We start from the raw sequence: 17,534 nt of genomic DNA, 5'->3' as shown, positions 1-17,534 counted from the left end.
ACACAGGAGATCTCAGTGCCTTAATCTCCTTGTGCAGACTTCCACTGTAACCTACTGCATCACTCTTCTGTAAAGCTAAATAGCACTTTCTTATGCATTTCAAATATCAATGTGTTAAGAAAGATAGAGAGATAAGTACAAGTGTGATGGATGTAGAAATCATGACATAAATGCTCTCAAGAAGTGGGACAAAGTAACAAAATAAATCCCATTCACTTTCAGATTCCCTAACTTAAGGAATAACAAATCAAATATAGTTCCTAAAAAAAAAAAAGTCCTCAAAACTCCAGCAAAATAATGGGGTAAAAGAATCCATAAATACAATTACATACTATGTAGGGAAAAAAAAGGATTGCAGAGGCAGAAAATGGGACATGTCTTGTCACTGTAAGAGAAAAAAACAAAATACCAGACTATTGTCTCTAGCAAGGCACGGGCTACACACACATTAACTTACACAAAATAGTGCTAGAGGTAAAGCTCAACAATGGTCTAGTTTAAGAATTATCTCTATGACATACCAAGATCTGAGATCCACTATAAATAACCTGTCACAAGTAAAAATGCATCCTCTTTGCTTTTCCCTCATTTTTATCCTCTAATTACTAAAAAGCTTAATCTTCCCTGTTCTGTTTTTAAAAAAATACAAAAAACCCAGAATTATAGAACAGATTTTCACACTTTTTTTTTGTTCTGCCACTTCTGCTCTATTGAAAAATTTTCAAACTAAAACAGCTCAGCCTTCTTGACACTAAACATAGAGCAATCTTCCTGAATATTCCACATTGCCACTCCTTTCTTACCAGAAAACACTTGCACAAACCTCTTGACATACATCTTGCCCTGTCTCCATTCAGTTCTCATCATGAATCACAAAGACATAGGGAAGAGCAAATAGTTTACCTCAGATGATCAGTCTCCTAAAAGCATGTTTGAAAGGCCTATAACTACCATTGATACAACCCTGGCAAGTGCCTTTGTGGAGGTTTTACATAACACTTTCTGAACAAAAAAAGCAGCGCAATCTAGTAAGTATTTCTGCTTAAATAAATTATGAGAAACAGTTTATGAAGATATATTAGAAACCCATCAGAAGGAAAGCTCTTCATTTATGCTTCATTCCGGTAAGGCTACGTGGTTTTGGGTGGCACCCATCTTCTTTTGTTTTGTCCTCTGATACAAAAACGAAGAAATAATGCTTTGTGAGGCACTGTGAAATAAACCCCTGAGCTCTCACGAACACAACAGACAGATCATCCTCTGCTTTTCTTATTAGGAATGACAATATTCAGACATTTCTGCTGAACGGAAAAGCGTTTCTCCCTCTCATAGTGATTTCCTTCGGTGAAGTCAGCGAAGAGCTCTGATTGAAGGATGAAAAGGCATCAGATCTTCTTCTGGGATCCAATCATGACTTTTGATACAAAGTTTACAATGGCACTGGCAGGTTGTTCTGGATCATGCTCTGCAAAGAGGTGGCATACGTTGTCTGTGGCACTGCCTTGCTTCCTGGCAATGAACCCAAACACTCTGCAAGGGCAGCAATCACAGTATGTCAGAGAACTGACAGATAGGCATTGCCTCACTTCATAAAACAGAAAAGATGGGGCAGAAACCAAGCACATATAGCAGACTTCTCTGTTCTGATGGACAAGGTTCCATGTGAGTGCAAAACACAGTGGTCCAGATGGACCAGCCAGCTCAGGAGAGAATCAGAGAGACTGTCCCTTTCCTTCTACTCTGTCCATATGGAATCCTGTACTGTTTGCTGTCAGACATGCTGCTGACCCTGGAGATATATTTAATCTGATTTGATACTGCTGTTTTCTTACCTAGTTTGGGGGGGCATGTGGTATGCTGTGTCAGGGATTGCCCAAAGAGAGGGTTTTGAGGGCCACATATCTTGGTGGACAGAGTATCGGAAAAGGATTTAAGCCATCTATTTCTATTCCTTTCCAGAAACAAGTGCTGACCCTCTCTGTTTAAGTTATTTCTTTTCATTAAAGGGTGACAACATTTGCCTTCAATAGAAAACACTTTGCAATCCAGAGGTAATCATGTATTATACTAATCATGTATTTATGCTAATACTAATATTACTAGGAGTGTTTTCATCTATGTACTAGGAGAGGGATTTTTTTAAAGCTATCAGTCTAAGTGAGAGAAGTTTATGTTAAGTTGTGCTGGACAGGCAGTACACAAAACTGAGAGACAAATATCTCTAATGTCTGAAACCAGTCAAATCACAGACCTGCAATCTAAATAAACCATGCTAGCTCTGGCTCCAGACATCCCACCACCACCCATCACGTAATTAGGCCCCAGCTTGCAGAGGTGTAGATAAAGTAACTAATGTCTAATTACAGAGGGCTGAGAGTTCTGTCTCTAAACAATGGCTTTCCCTTCCACATCTCAGACAAAAGTAATTTAGAACACCAAGAAACTGAGCACTTTAATGATATTCTTAAACAATGCAGTTAGAAAAGACTCCACTTACTTTGCAGAAAGGCCATCTTTCGTCCACCTTGTCCATTAAGAAAGCAGTAAAAAACACAGAATGGAGAAATAAAAATTAAACCTATGTTAATTTTGGTTTGTTTGTTTGGGGTTTTTGGTAGAACAATACAAATAACACATTAAAAATACTGTTTGTCATACTTACTTTCTGTCCTGTGGATCCAAAGCACAGAAAATAACAGTGTTGACTGAATAATGTCGCCGAAAAAAGAGTCTGGACAGGAAGAAATAAAAGAAATTTCAGAAACAGCAAAGATGCTTAGAATTCTAAGCAATAAACTAATCTGAGAAATAAATTATATTTAATTTTAATTTAATACAGACAATATCTTTTGCTATTTCTGAGTTACTTTGAAGGCCACCTCAACTGCTCCATTCCAATAAATATGTGTTTAAAACACTAACATCAAGTTTTCAAACTATAAGAAAACTGATTCTCAAGCTAAGAGCTAGGAGTATGAAATGTATTTTTTAGATACTACTTTAGCTGGACAGACAACTTTGTGGAACTTGTGAATAATTTGATCGTATTACGTTTCAAAATATACACACTCCCAGGCACTACAACTAAGGTAAAGGTTCTGTGACCTGCTACAAATGATTGCAAACCCAATAGAATTAAGAAGTCTGGCACTTCTTTTTTTAACCTATAATGAATTTCTGTTGTCCTTCCTTTGTTATTGTAATTTTTCTAATTGAAAGAGTTTGTGGTAACCTAACTAGCATTTAGAAAAAGGTTAATATAAATTAACTTTTTATCACAGGTTTTTACAGGCTATCCAAAACACTGTTTCAGGTCCTGGAGAGACACATCTTCTACTTAAATTGGCTCTGTTCAGTGATACTGGTGAAAGACATCATGAAGATAAATAATTTCACTGTATAGGTTCAATATCAAATGTCAGCAAAGCCATTACTTTCCCTTTTTATAAGAAATAACAATAAAAAATGTCATATCAAAGTGACCTTCCAAAGGTAGAATATGCCATATGGAAATAAAGTCCACAGCTTAAAAAATGTATTTCTCTGTACTGCAGCCACTTTACACAGTCACCATCATTCCCACAATCCTAGTTTCCTCTGAAACAGATATTGCAAAATGTAAATAGGAACATCAAATCAACAGTGGCCAACACCTGAGGGGGACAGGGCCCGATACTGTCTTGCCATCCTTCTTTTGCTTACTTTCTTTGATTATCTGTCAGTGTGATTCCCTGAGCAGACACCTTGAAATGGACAACAGTTGAGACAGGAGAAGGATCTTGCATCAGTGTCAGGCTCAAGGCTTTCTGTACTGCCTGGCAGCCTGTGAGGGACTCCATCTCCACTGAATTCAGGTACCAAACATTACAAGCTGTAATGAAAGAGGGGAAAGATTTTGAGAGGTCATAGGCCTTTTGCTCTCCCTTTGGTTTTAATACTTTTACATCAAAGCCAATGACTGTACTTCTCTATTACCCACAGATATCCTGAAATTTAAATAAATACAAGACAGCACGAGAGTACACTTGTAGGTAGTACTGGAGCAAAGGCATTCCTGAAAGAATGGGGATATTTTGCTTTTAAGTTCAAATACATCAACCAGTAAGAAAATGCACATTTGCAGCATACATTCATACATTCTACAGTTTCAAATATTTAAACTATATTCAAAGGAAACCATTCAATTGATTGGCAAGACAAGAATGTTTTCACAGCAAAAAGAACTGAGGGTTATTTCAAAGCTCATTTCTCATTCATTCCATAGTATTCTGCATATTTAATAATTTCATGGCTAGTAAAACAATTTCCACATTGATAAAAATTACTGACATATATTTTTAGACCTTTTCTTTATTTCAGCATGCACTTACTTCTAAAAGAACTATTCCTCTTCTAGAAATATTAGCAACTTTTGAAATATCTCTATAAAACAGATGTCCACTGGTTTCTAAGGCTACCAAAGTTACTTTTTTTACATGGTTTCATATCAAATCTGCAGTGAGCACTAGCAAAAATATATATTAACATTATATAGCATTATATAGTAGTACTGTACTACTGTATAATACTACATAGTACAGTGCCATCTAAAGTATGAACTATTATATAGAATTAACAGAATTATTCACATGCTTACTATGGGACTGTGGTACAAAGTCAAATATACAAACAAATTAAGAACAAGCAAGAATGATTATGCACATCCATAGCTGAACACTAGCACAAGAGATTCTGTGATTGGTAAAAACACTTGTGTAGGTATCCAGGACAAAATTTACAACTGTGTCAGTTGACACATACAAATTACCATGGTTACATTTCATTTGTTCAGCAGTTTTGTTTGGCTTGCCAACATTACTATGAAAGCAAAGATTAAATTACATCTAACAGTTTCTCTTTTTATTTAGCTATTCTGTAATCTGTCTAAAGATTTCTCCTACGACTATCTACATAAATTATAGAGCTAGACACTGGCACTTTCAAAACAACCAAGTAATCATACAGTTAAAAACTGCATAAGCCCAAGTTCGATTCCAGCATCATGATCAGCCCAGTAACTTCAAACTCTGGAGTCCATCAGTGAAAGAAGGGATCCTGAGATTTCAATAAATTGATTCGCAAGAGTAAAATATAAAAAATGTATTTGTGCACTGCTGTGAAAGTTTCAGTAACTTTTGCTTGAATCAATTACAATTCATGCACAGAGGGACTTAAGATGACGAGTAAAACTGTAATGAACATTCCAAACCATAAGCTCTCTTCTTCTTCTCTCATTACTGTGTATGTTTGGTACAGATCTAAAGTTCCTCACTATTCTGTGGGTCTTTTCCCAGAACAGGAAGCTTCCCTTCTTTCACAGCCACACACATCAGAGTCCCTTCCTCTTCTGCCACACAGTGCATTGCTGTCAACAGACTGAGGTTTTGTTTCTAAATGAAATTTCCAAACATTTTATCTAGATTGCCCTCAAAGTGATAGTTCAAACAGAAGTTATCCAATACAGTAGATTCCTTTGCTTCTGTAGCACAGAAAATAATAAATGGAAACTTGTACGAAAGTGTTGCAAAGTGAAAATGTCAGCTTAAAAAGGAGAGGAAAGGTGATGAGAAACACTGAAAGATTTCTCATTTAAGAACATCAGCATGATCTAATAAAGCATCGAGAACAGTAATCCCAGAGAAACCATACTCCAAGCTAGAACAAAAGGAAGTTCAGTTTGTTTTGTTCAGTGCAGCTGACCTGCAATGTTGCTGCTCTTGTCTCTCAGAGGTGACATTCTGGAGCACATCTGTGCCACCAGCAACAGCTTAACAATGCTGCTTATAGACTGGGAATGTCCTTTGTTCAGAATGCTTAGTTTCTTGACTTGATTGGTATTAAGAGAAATTAAGAACTGCAATTTATTCGGGCAGAAAACTTTGGTGCTGAAGAGAAAGCAAGGTGTATTCTATGGAAAAGCCTCTTACCTGTATGGTTTCTAGTCTTCTATTGTCAGTGTCTAAGAAGTAAAGGATTTCTAGTCAGGTCGGCACTTAGAACCCGGAAATGCTCATTAGGTTTTCCAGGCAACTATAAAAAATAATCATTCTAGGAAAGTACATAATTTTTTGCATGTGGAGTGAGAGAAGTGTGGGTATAGAAGGACAGGGAGAAAGTGTATCTACTTCAAAGTTTCTTTGAAAATACTCAATTTACATGTTTTGAGTTTGCACTTCAGTGTAGAACTCCACAACTTGAATGCCTCTGTGACTGGAAAGGGACCCCTAATGTATCAAGGCAAAAAAAACCCTCTGAGAACCTCTCATAGCTAATTTATATATTCGGGTTCCAAATCTTTGTTTAAAAACAACAAAAACAACAAAACAGGTTAAAACCAAATGTACTAAATACCCTAAATGATCCATGATATGAAAGCTCCCATAAAGACTTATCTGACTACTACCCCAGCTAAAGAAAACATTATTTCTTTTTTTTTGAAAAGCATTGTCTGAGGAAGGAGAAACCAGTATTTCTTGGAAGACAATATATGCTCCTTTTGATGGCTTTTCTAAGAAGTAAAGTTCTACAAAAATTAACTTTTTTTAATCTACAAAAAGATTTTTTTCCCTGTTGGCCACAACAAACACCAACTAGTGAGCCAACATTTACTCACTCACAGCACAGCCTCACAAAGGTTTGCCATTGCCCCAGCTATGCATGTCTGCTCAATTACAGCACTCGAAGTGGTGCTTCAAATTTTAAAGTCAAAGCAGATTGCTGCACAAGCAAGGAGAAACACTATCTCCAGAGCTGGCCAGCTTGACAACTGCCCCTTCAGAAGTGCTCTAAAATGCATGAGGGGTAATGAGGCAGCGTTGTTAGAAATGCATGCCTTGCCACAACACTCACTTGTGGATCCAGTGGTAGGCTAAACTCACAAGAAAGTGGCAAATGTAGCGTATTCCTGTGCTCTAATGGCACTAATTGGGTGGCTTTTGGGGAGAATGCACAGCAACCTGAAAATCAAGGACCATGGGAGAACATGGGCAGGATCTCGTGGACAAGCCCACTGTACAGCAGAATAACACAGTGGGCTGGATTTCTACTAAGGACAACTTTAAGATTATTCTGGAGTACTTAGAGCCTTGTCCAATATATGGTGAGTTAGGATGCCACCACACTTTTTCAGACAGGCTGTTCAATTAGCTCTGTGGACACTAACAAAGCAGACAAGAAGCAGAACACACTTCTACCCAGCTGTTTCAAACACCCCAGTTTGGGAGCCATAGAGATGGTAACAGTGCATAGCATCACATCATTTGGAGATACTCTGGTCATGGTTCTTCTGTCACATCAAATAAGCTTGCAGTAACACAATTCAACTTGCCAGAATGGGTGCTGCGCTATACACAAGAATCCATAAAAGCATCCAGTGAAAAAGACACATGACATTTCCTAATAATATGCAGCACCGAGTGAAGTACAGAGAACTTTTCTTTAATTTTTTTTTTTCAGGTTGATGCAACAGTAAGCATTTTGTAGTGGTATTGTTAACCCCTTGATAAGAACTTAACCCTAACTGAACACCTTCCTTAGGTGGCTTTTGCAGACCTCACACGTAGCTCTTGAACCTCTCCAACCACAGGCTGAAAATATCCTCTCAAAGTTTATGAGTTATGAAAGCAATGTCCTGCTTAAAAATTGCCATGTTTGAAGTAACCTACGTATACCTCATATTCTCACGAGACACGACTGAAAACCAAATACAGGGTTGTAGAACATAGGAGCTGGTTTCAGAAAACAGAAAAAAACTGATACTTATCCTCACAGTGCCCTTTACACTTCTACCTAGCACAATAAATTTAACTGTTACCTTTACATATCCTTTAATCCAGTCTAAGCTTTGGCTTCTCCCAGCCTGTAAGATACAAACTTTGGTAACAGTCAAATACAAGGATAAAAGTTCAACAGACCTGCACCCTGTTTGAGAAGCTCCGCAGCTGAGTTTGCAGCAGTTTGTGGAGAAGTTTCTGCTTTCTCTTCCAAGGGATCTGCAAACAGAAAACACTGTCCATGTCATGTATGGACCTGAATCAACAAATCGAAGTCCACACTCATGTATGAGCTTAGCCATTGTAACTGTGATGTCATCTACTGGACAACTCTTGGCCAGAAACATGAAACCACCTTTTATCTGCAATTATAATAATTTATGTAAGTTTTGTGCTGCATCAGGTTTTGTTTTTTTTCCTCAAGCACTGCAAGTGGGATGCTTAACCTTTATTTTTTAACAATAAAAGACATAACAAAGGAATATGCTGGAGGAACTCACACAATGACACATTAAGACAATATTTATGGGTATATTTCCTCACTACAGCCTGAAAGTATCTTTAATAGTATGATTTTAATTATGTAATTTGATTTGTATTATTTACACTAATTTATACAGAAAGACTTTGTGTAACCATGATGAAATAAATTAATTATATTTTGATTCAGAGGATGACAACACAACTTTCTTCTTAAGCTGAAAAAAACCCATCTGGCCTATTAAGACAGCAGTGGAACATTTACTTCCCAACTGATTGTTAAAAGTAGTAAGAAAACTGTCTACTAACATGTTATTTCAGGTATATAAATGCATGTAAAAAGATCTCACTTGCTACTGCATTTAGCATGAGGCATGCCATCTTTGAATATAATCAAATGAAGAAGAGAGCCATAATACAGTTTGTGACTATTCATATGGCTAGAGTTACAGTTATCCAAACATTTTAAATACTCCAGGCACTGTATCTTGTCATTAACTACAGAAGACCATCTTAAAATGCACGATCAAATCAGACTGATAAATAAATTTTAAAAAAAAAATCACTGTGGTATGTTTATTCAAGACAAGGCAAATGTTCCAGTCCTGTACCTCTGGAAAAACAGAGTAAGTTTTCCATCTTTAGGTGAGTGAGATAAAGAGAAAAAGCCAACTACCATGATGTTTCGCCATATAAATGCATGAGATCTCTTGTCACATCTACCACGGCATATTTTTGTACTAAAATGGTTTCACTGATGTATTCGCATAAATCAAATGCTATTTTTATACATTAACATATGGTCTGTAACAAAAGTTTAAAGGGTTCAAAAAACCCTTTAAAGTCATAAACTACAAGAACATTTAGTATTTCAATAATGTGTCTGGAGTTAACTTCATGTGGGAGAATATCAGACAACTGGCTTACTGCACAAGCATGAGCATTTTGGTTTTTTGTCACAGAGTGGTTTATGAAATCAGTATAAACAAAATTAGAATCATAAACACATGAAGCAACATAGGCTTTTTTATCATTTAAACAATATTTTAACCTGTGCAATTTGCTACACTCTTCCTGCCAGTGCCGCACTCAGGGCACCACCTATTCTTTATATACTTGTCCTTTTGCTATTCACACCTGAATGAGTGGTTAAACTTAACCATACACTTGGCATAATGTCATGTCTAAGAAGTACATTTGTCTTCCCACATGGTAAATTAGTGCATGGATTTCCATGATGAATATATGTTTATGACTGGAATATCACAGTACCAGCATGCTCAAAAACACTCTAGATAATGGTCATCACCAATACTGAAGACAACAACATAGCTTCCTCCTCGGTGCATTTTTGCTTAGATCTCAACTTGCAATACATTCACCTGCCTTCAGACACTGACACTTTGAAGCAAAACTTGGCTGGGAATATATCTTCTGTACTTCAACAAGCATACCTCTGTCTGGGATGAGCAACTTGCAGGGCAATGCCAGTGGAGTGATGGAATGCTGATACACCAGAGCTGTCAAACTCCCTGTGGTAAGAAGAGTAACAAGACATGCACAGTTAACTTGGTAGACAACAAGAACACTTAAGTTAAGTTAAGTTAAGTTAAGTTAAGTTAAGTTAAGTTAAGTTAAGTGAAGTTTGCTCTCAAGTGTTTTACAGACTAAGAGCCCCCACTGCCCTTTAAAAATCTCTTGGGACCTAAGCCAAGATCTTCTTGAACTCATTAATCACAATTATATGTTCCCTTTCCCTCTTAAATACACTGCTTAGATCCTAACCTAAATGTCTGTGCTTCAAATGAAGAAAGCACAAAAATGACAAAATCAGTACAAATACAGAAGTCAATAAATTCTTTTCGATGCTCTCAACTTCTGCTACACTAATTGTAGTAAATTCTTATGAAGGTGGTAAGAGCACATGAGGTAAGAAAAGCAACTTCTACCTCTTAACCACCTAGTCTTCTTCATCTAATGTTCTGTCTATAAGCTCCTCTATTTTGTACTTCAGAAAGTATAAAAGACAGTCCAGGTAAAATCTCTTCCATTCAATGCAGCAGTGATGTACATAGCATTCTCTATTAAATGATTCTTCTTTTTTATTCATTCTTGCAATTTGGTCTCGGCGTAACTGAAGTAATTCAACCTTAGTTATCTTTGATACTAGCATGTGAGACTTTAAAGAGTGAGAGGAAGACATAATATTCATCAATCTGTACAAAAAGCCATCCTTCAATACCATTTACTAAAAGCAGCAAACATTATAATCATGTGCTGGAGAAAAATCTCAGTTGAACCAAAACCAACCTCATCTTTACACCAAAAATTTCTTTGAAACGGAAAGATGACCCAGTTCTACAATGGTCTTACAGAAATTCAAAGACAGATTGATACTATTAGTCCTTCACTATCTTACCCATAAACATGTGTAATAGTGCCTGTTCACCTACTTTGTGAAGCAGTTTTGAGGCTGTGTCCTGGGTTACAAAGTGGGGTGTAACCAAGCCATGTATTCTACTACATAATTCTTGATAAAGTGTTAACAGTGGGTTGTTTTTAACAGCTGCCCAGTGCCCACCCAACTCCACAGACTGCAGGCTGGGTGTGAGATAAGGGAAAAGAGGCAAATCCTGCAAGGCAATGTTTCCTGGTTTTCACAATGAACTCAGCTGTGGTAACTACACCCATCCTGAGGGAGTTGTCTCTCCTCAGGGGCCACCATGGACACGAGTATTGCATCATTCCATTGTGAAACTCCCCATCCTGAGGGAGGTAGCCCCTGTATCAATCATAGCCTGTGTATCATCTCTGGTTTTGGGGACTTGGGGCACCACCACCATTGCTCAACAGACTCAGAGGAGGACTAGACCTTTCACAGGACCATCACTTTCAACAAGACTGCAATCATCACCTCAGCAGGACTGCAACCAGTGCTTAATCAGATTGTGACCACCACCCTGACCAACAGGGCTCAAGGCTGTACTCTGATTTTGTGAGTTTAAGCCAGTTTTTCTGTATCACTGCATTTAGTCTAATATTTTTTATTAAATTGTTACTCCAACCTGCTCTCAAGGTATTTGTGTGGGGTTCATCTCTCACTCTGGTTTATTTTCAAACCAGCACGGGCTGCACACATTGAAAGACTAGGAGATGCTCAAAGTAAGTGACTAGTAGGGCCACATAGGTGCCTAAACATGGAATTCAAGACTGAAGTAGGAACGGACTAAAAAATCTGATTTAAGATAAGTCTCATGCCAAATATTGATAAACTTCAATCCACCTTTATTTTAAATACAACTTTAATTTCAACTTTAATTTTAATCTGTTAATTTTACGGTAGATGACCCTTTCACAGGTGTATTTAGTGTATGTGACAAGGCCTGTAACGGGGGGTAGGAAGGCTACAGGATGACCTCTGGGTAGAATTCAGGGGCTTTTTATGCCAAACACAGCCCATTCCAGCAGACCCACTGCAGGACACCTGTGGAAAAAAGGCTGAGTGAGACACAGCAGAGGGAATGCCATGGACAGAGGAGAAGGAGATGCTCTGGGTACCAAAGTTGCCACCCCCCACTCTGTAACCTCAGGAGGAGCTCACATTGGAACAGATGGGACATTTTCTGTGGTTGACAGAGACCACATGCTGAAGCAGATTTTTTCTTGCAGGATGGCAACCTACAGGGAAAGGCAACACCCCAGGAAGGAAAAACTGGGAGAGGGATGAAGCAGAGGAACTGTTCTGTAATGACCGTATGCTGTCACACCCACTGCAGTGGGCATGAGGAGTCTGGAAGGAAGCAGTGAAATTGAGCTTGGAAAAGGGGAAGGAAAAGTGTTATTTAATACTTGTTTTTGTTTCTCATGTTAAGGGAACTTCCCAGTCTAACCATCCAGGAGGCACTCTGGCAGTCACTCTAGCACCAACCTGAGCTGGTACTCAAAGCCACTTCACAGCTACACACCCCACACTTAAAGTCAGATGTTTTCTCACAAACTCATTCCCAGGTTTCCCTTAGCAGAGTCTCAGACTTCCAGATCCCTAATTTAATTCTGGTGCAACAACTTAGTAACACAATAACAGCTCAAACTGGGTGCCTACAAGAAGAGATACCCTTACAGTCTAAGGGCAAGAAATCTGGGGGTTGGCTGCTGCTGCACCTCTTGAGTATCTGGTCACCAGGCCACACAGGTCCCTGGACCCTTTGTTATGCAAAGCCTCTTGCCTGGGACACCCATAGATCAATCTGCAGTTTGCACTTCCAGCTTGCAAACCCAGCTACCTTCACTGAATGTAACCCTCAACATCTGACTACCTAAATATCAATTTTAATTGGAAAAACATTAAAATATTTTTTCCTAAGTTGAGTTTCTTTTGCCCTGTAACTGGTTAGCATCTCCCTGTTTTCATCTCAACCCATAAGCTTTCCTACTCTATTTTCCCCTGCTACCCCAAATGAGTGGAAAGCAAATGAGTGAACAGCTAGGTAGGTCTCTGGCTGTTTGCCATTACAGGTATTGTACTTCCATCATATTACACTAGGTAGGCTGACATAGCATAATGTACTTTGCAACTATCTCACTCAGGTGTCATTTTTAGCCACCTGATATGCAGCATAAGTGTAACACAGAACAAAAGGTCCTGAATCAATTAGGATGATAAGAATGATTTAGCTCAGCTTTCTGCAGCAACATTGGTAGTAGTAGACAAACAAAAGTTTGACTGTTTGAAGCTTGGTCATGTGCATCTGTGCCCTGCATATTTGCCTAATGTAAAAGGGCTTGGAATGGGTTCCTACAGAAGTCATTAGGACTCAAACAAAGTAGTCTCTCATTTGTATTCCATTCAAGTCAGCACTGGCAAATGCCAACTATCTCCATTTTCTCTGTCCCTGTGATGCATAGTACTTACCAAAATATGGCTCATTTGGGCATCCTTTCAAGCGTACCCCCTTCTGAGTACATTCAATCAGAAAATGCCTTACAAGTTCATTTGACAAATCTCCAACTGTGTCGAAAAAGAAAGCTCATGAAAATAGGCAATTAACAGACACATTTCACAAACTAGATCTTTATGAAGCAGTTTTTCCACATTACCACTAAATGTTTTATATACAAAATGCAAAGAATACAATTAGACCTACTCTGCGAGTTATAAGATGTACTTAAAAGGCCATTTTGCAAAAAACAAATATGCAAACAGCTCACTTTAGACAGCCAGAGGAAATGGTTTTATATTCAGAAGTGACTGACATCCAAATATACACTGTTGTCCAAGAAAGTCCAAGTATGGTCCCAGCTACACACAGGAACAGAAATTTGGAAAATGAATGGTTAGAAATTTTGATGCATTTGCCCATTAAAAGAACTTGTATCCAAAGTGACAAGAAAGTTAAAGTATGAAAAAATATTCCAATTTCTAGTGACATATCTGTTCACAGAAGTTTTCCAGATTAAAAGAGTAGATGTAGCTACACAAAGGTAATGATGGGAATTCCCTCAGCGAATTTTTAAATTTCCAAATTTCTGCAGTTTTATGCTAAGTCTCTGCTCCTGAAAACAAACATTTACGTGAAGCACTAAGGTTTCACTAGATTTTAAGACAGTTTTAATCTCAGAAATCTAAGACAAACCAAAATTGCAGAGTTGGATGAAAAGAGGAGATTCCAAGTCCAAGGGACATGTAAAAATTCCCTCAAGATTTAACATCCTTTTAAACATATACATATATATGTAGACATATAATTAAGACAACTTAAGTATTTCTTGAAAGATGGATTCACAGTATTTCATACCTGAGCACAAAACGAATCCTTCTCAAAATAATTAAAAGGTTATTCCATACCAACAAGATGAAACTATCAAACCATTCAAACCTTAACAAAAAGTTAAAAAAACACATGTGCTCACTTTGATCTACCAGGAAACCCCTCAAGGATTGACTTTCAGGCCAATACAAATGAATGCATTAATATGGACAGCAGAATCTGCTACACAAGAAAATATTGCACTGATCACTTTCTCAAACAGCATACTGTTTGCTGTTATGCTCTCACCAAATTAAAAACAAATGACTACAAGGTATGTGGGAAAGGGAAGCCTGGAGTTAGAAACACTACAGGGAACAGAACCAATCTGTGCCTTCTGGGATTAACAGTGGAAATCAAAAAAGCTAAGTATCATGAAGTGAGAAGTGGAAGAATGTTAGTCTTACTACTACTAACATAAACTGTCTCTGAAAGGCTGGCAGAGTTTGAGCTTTCATGTCTTCCTGGACTTCACCAATGATGATAAGAAAAGACTACTAAAAACACCTAGCAGCCACTTTCAGTTAGTCTCCTAGTTGTTGTTATCATCACCCCAGCACACCTACATTGAGTTCATTAAGTAAGCCATTGGAGTGGTTCTGTTGATGTTTACTGGCAACAAAAAGACTACATGGCAAGTCGTTATTAAAAAATTGTTTCAGGATACCAGATTAAAACAGATTTAAAGTGTTACTGTAACAGAGGTGAACTGCTAACCTTGCCCCAGAATAAGCAAATCCAAACCAACAGCCAAACAAAAAAAACCCCAAACCAAAACAGCCAAAACCATACTTCCATAAAAACAGCACTAAGAATAAACACTTTCCTGTAATCTTAGTTGCTTGACCTCACCAGTCATTATGTACTAATGAAACACAATAAGCTTTGTAAAAGAAAACCAGCAGCAATAAAAACCACTCCACTAACCTTGCAGTAGTACAAATGGAACCAAGAACACTACAGATGTTGGCTGCTGAGTTTCCATATACCAATTAATGATTTCTGCATGTTCTTCTCATGTTATGTTTCACAACCATCAGGCACAAGTTAAATATGGAGGCATTGGAGCTGACAGAGTAGGTATATAAATCACCACTTCTTTTAAACAATTATCCTTAGGAATCTCCTCAGATTTATATCTGAAATAGAACTGTCTTGAAACAAAATTTTGGGATCAAAAATATTCAGCACTCCAGCCAATTGTAGCCTGTGAATGCGATGCAGATTTCTGATTGCTAGGGAAGACCAATTGCTAAGATGACACTGATTTTTTATTAGGTTGATGAGGTAAAACACATGCACAGCCACAATACACAAGTCATGGTGAAACCATACAGTACAACAGGCATCGTATCCAGTCTCATTTAAGAACACATCAAATGTAGCCTGCAATTCAAGTTGCACTTATGAGAAGAGGGGAAGATTCCAACAGATTACTACCCACCAATAAGGATTACCTACTATATATAGCTTGTTTAATAACATATAGAAGTACCTTTCTTTAACTGTAGCACAGAAGGAGGTGGTGTGGCAACTTTCATTGCTAGCCCATAGGCCCCCCGGAAAGAATGACTGTCTCGAACAATGAAAGACCCAGGTTCCTTTTCCTTGAGAACAGCAATGGCTGCAAGAGATTCCAGCAAAGAGTGAGAAAAACAGTTCAAGAACAATACACACACTCAAAAAGTACAGAAGTGCAAATGTATAATGAATAGGACACCAGAAGAAGTAAGATATTTTCCTTTATTCTCATTGTTGTAAAACAGAACACAATCAAACATATTTGGGGGACCTGAGTGGAAACATCTTGTCCAAATCTCACAGATACTTATTATAAAAGAAGTCTGAAGAATCATGATTTTCACTGATTTTTGAACTGAGAAGAGTGCTCAGGTCCCACCAGAATTCCTACAACCAGTGCAAGTCCACTTCTGCTTAGATTTTGTCAATTTGTTAAAAGACTGCACAGCTCTCTGCGATCCCCATACTGACTAGACAGTGTTGTTTTTCACTTCCTATTCAGCCTCAACAGGCAGAATAGATTCATTTTCATCCATCACCAACTTCGTCTCTGCAAAGCCACCTTACTGCCTTAGGAGTTTTAAAGGCAGGAATGTTTTATTTTGCTCTTTGACTTTGAAATATTTTTATCTGTATTTTGGGATCTTTTTGAAAGTGCAATATGAAGTCCTCTCCAAGAAGAAACACTTTCAGGGACATTGCTGCTGCTTTGCACATGTCAATTGCAGTCCATGAAATCTAGTAGCCCAAAATTTTAAACTTATTTTGAAAACAGACAGAAAGTTAATCTAACGATTGATCTTAATAAAATCTTTGTACTTTGCTTTCTTTCCTCCCCCCAAAAACTTCTTAGAAATACTTGTTTATACCAGTTTACTTTGTTTCTAGGATTTCCAACCATCAGCACACCTTCAGAGAAGCCCTAGAAAAAGACCAAATTTGACACTGGACTCTAACTGACTGTTAACACAGAACGTGGATATTACACATATGGGCACCAAGGCATATTTTGCAAGGCCTGAGTGATGTTTACAAAGCAAAGTTTCTTTTCATGAAAAAGGGGGAAGTAAAAAAAAAAATCAGGAAAATGCAGACATAATTATCTCTTCTGTCAAAATGAGTAAAGCAAACATGTATGCATTCTATTCTTCATCTGTCACATGGCAAAGGAAAGAATCTTTTTTCACAATATGTTTTGTTTAGAGAGGACAAGGATGAATATACAGATCCCTGCAATGAAGCAGTACGTAATACTTCAAAATACAAAGGGATACAGTCATGATTTGTCACAGGAGCAGTCTATTAAACACTGGGAAAAAAGAACAAATGCTCCCTTCCTCAGCAGCAGTACCTTAAAACACTTTTAAAAATAGGTTTTATTTCAAGGATGAAAAGAGACATATTAAAAGTTTGGGAAGATCTTTGTTTCATTTCTTCAATCTGTTAGGTTTAAAATTGCTTTATATCCACTTCCCTCTCTAGACATACATCATGTCAGGTATTTTTCTTCACATTTAAAGACTTATTTTTCAGGACTATTTGACTGCCCTCCACACTTAACTTCAGCCTTTCAACAAAAGAAACTAAGAGGGGTTGTCTGTGACCCTTCTAGGTTTAATATTTCTTTTACAGATCAGGTAGGAATCTAAAATTGAGACTTCACCAACTAGCTTTTCCACAAATGGATATGCCAGAATACGTATCAACTGACATACCTTGTTCTCTTGAAATATCTGGCTTATACCAGAACTTGGATGTGTCCTGAACGAATTTTACAGTCACATGTTTATCAGCTGTGTTTTCTGTGAAATAAAAGGGAAAAAAAGTCAAGAATTTCTTTTAAATATGGAAGTGCTTTTACTTTTCTTTACAATTTCTAATCACCATGATTACTCAAAAAACTCATTATTAGGAC

At 37.6% G+C, this 17,534-nt stretch overlaps 1 protein-coding gene across 5 annotated transcripts in view; it reads right to left on the bottom strand.

Annotated features, from left to right (window-relative positions):
- Positions 1 to 632: 632 nt before the first annotated feature.
- TNS3 (tensin 3) overlaps positions 633 to 17,534 on the bottom strand; it is a 155,105-nt gene continuing 138,203 nt past the window's right edge. For all 5 annotated transcript variants that reach the window (XM_083856218.1, XM_083856219.1, XM_083856215.1 and 2 more), the window contains 9 exons: positions 17,335 to 17,421; positions 15,594 to 15,722; positions 13,204 to 13,299; positions 9,746 to 9,823; positions 7,953 to 8,030; positions 3,703 to 3,871; positions 2,663 to 2,731; positions 2,498 to 2,524; positions 633 to 1,530 (listed from right to left, as the gene is read on the bottom strand). In XM_083856218.1, the coding sequence (XP_083712344.1) occupies positions 1,386 to 1,530; positions 2,498 to 2,524; positions 2,663 to 2,731; positions 3,703 to 3,871; positions 7,953 to 8,030; positions 9,746 to 9,823; positions 13,204 to 13,299; positions 15,594 to 15,722; positions 17,335 to 17,421 (878 nt within the window). In that variant the 3' untranslated portion in view covers positions 633 to 1,385. The remainder of the gene's footprint in view (positions 1,531 to 2,497; positions 2,525 to 2,662; positions 2,732 to 3,702; positions 3,872 to 7,952; positions 8,031 to 9,745; positions 9,824 to 13,203; positions 13,300 to 15,593; positions 15,723 to 17,334; positions 17,422 to 17,534) is intronic.

The sequence above is a fragment of the Zosterops lateralis genome (assembly GCF_965231275.1).
Source record: "Zosterops lateralis genome assembly, chromosome: 1".
In the NCBI taxonomy this organism is placed as follows: domain Eukaryota; kingdom Metazoa; phylum Chordata; class Aves; order Passeriformes; family Zosteropidae; genus Zosterops; species Zosterops lateralis.
Note: the sequence above shows the minus strand (reverse complement) of the source record. Positions and strands in the feature narration are given on the sequence as shown.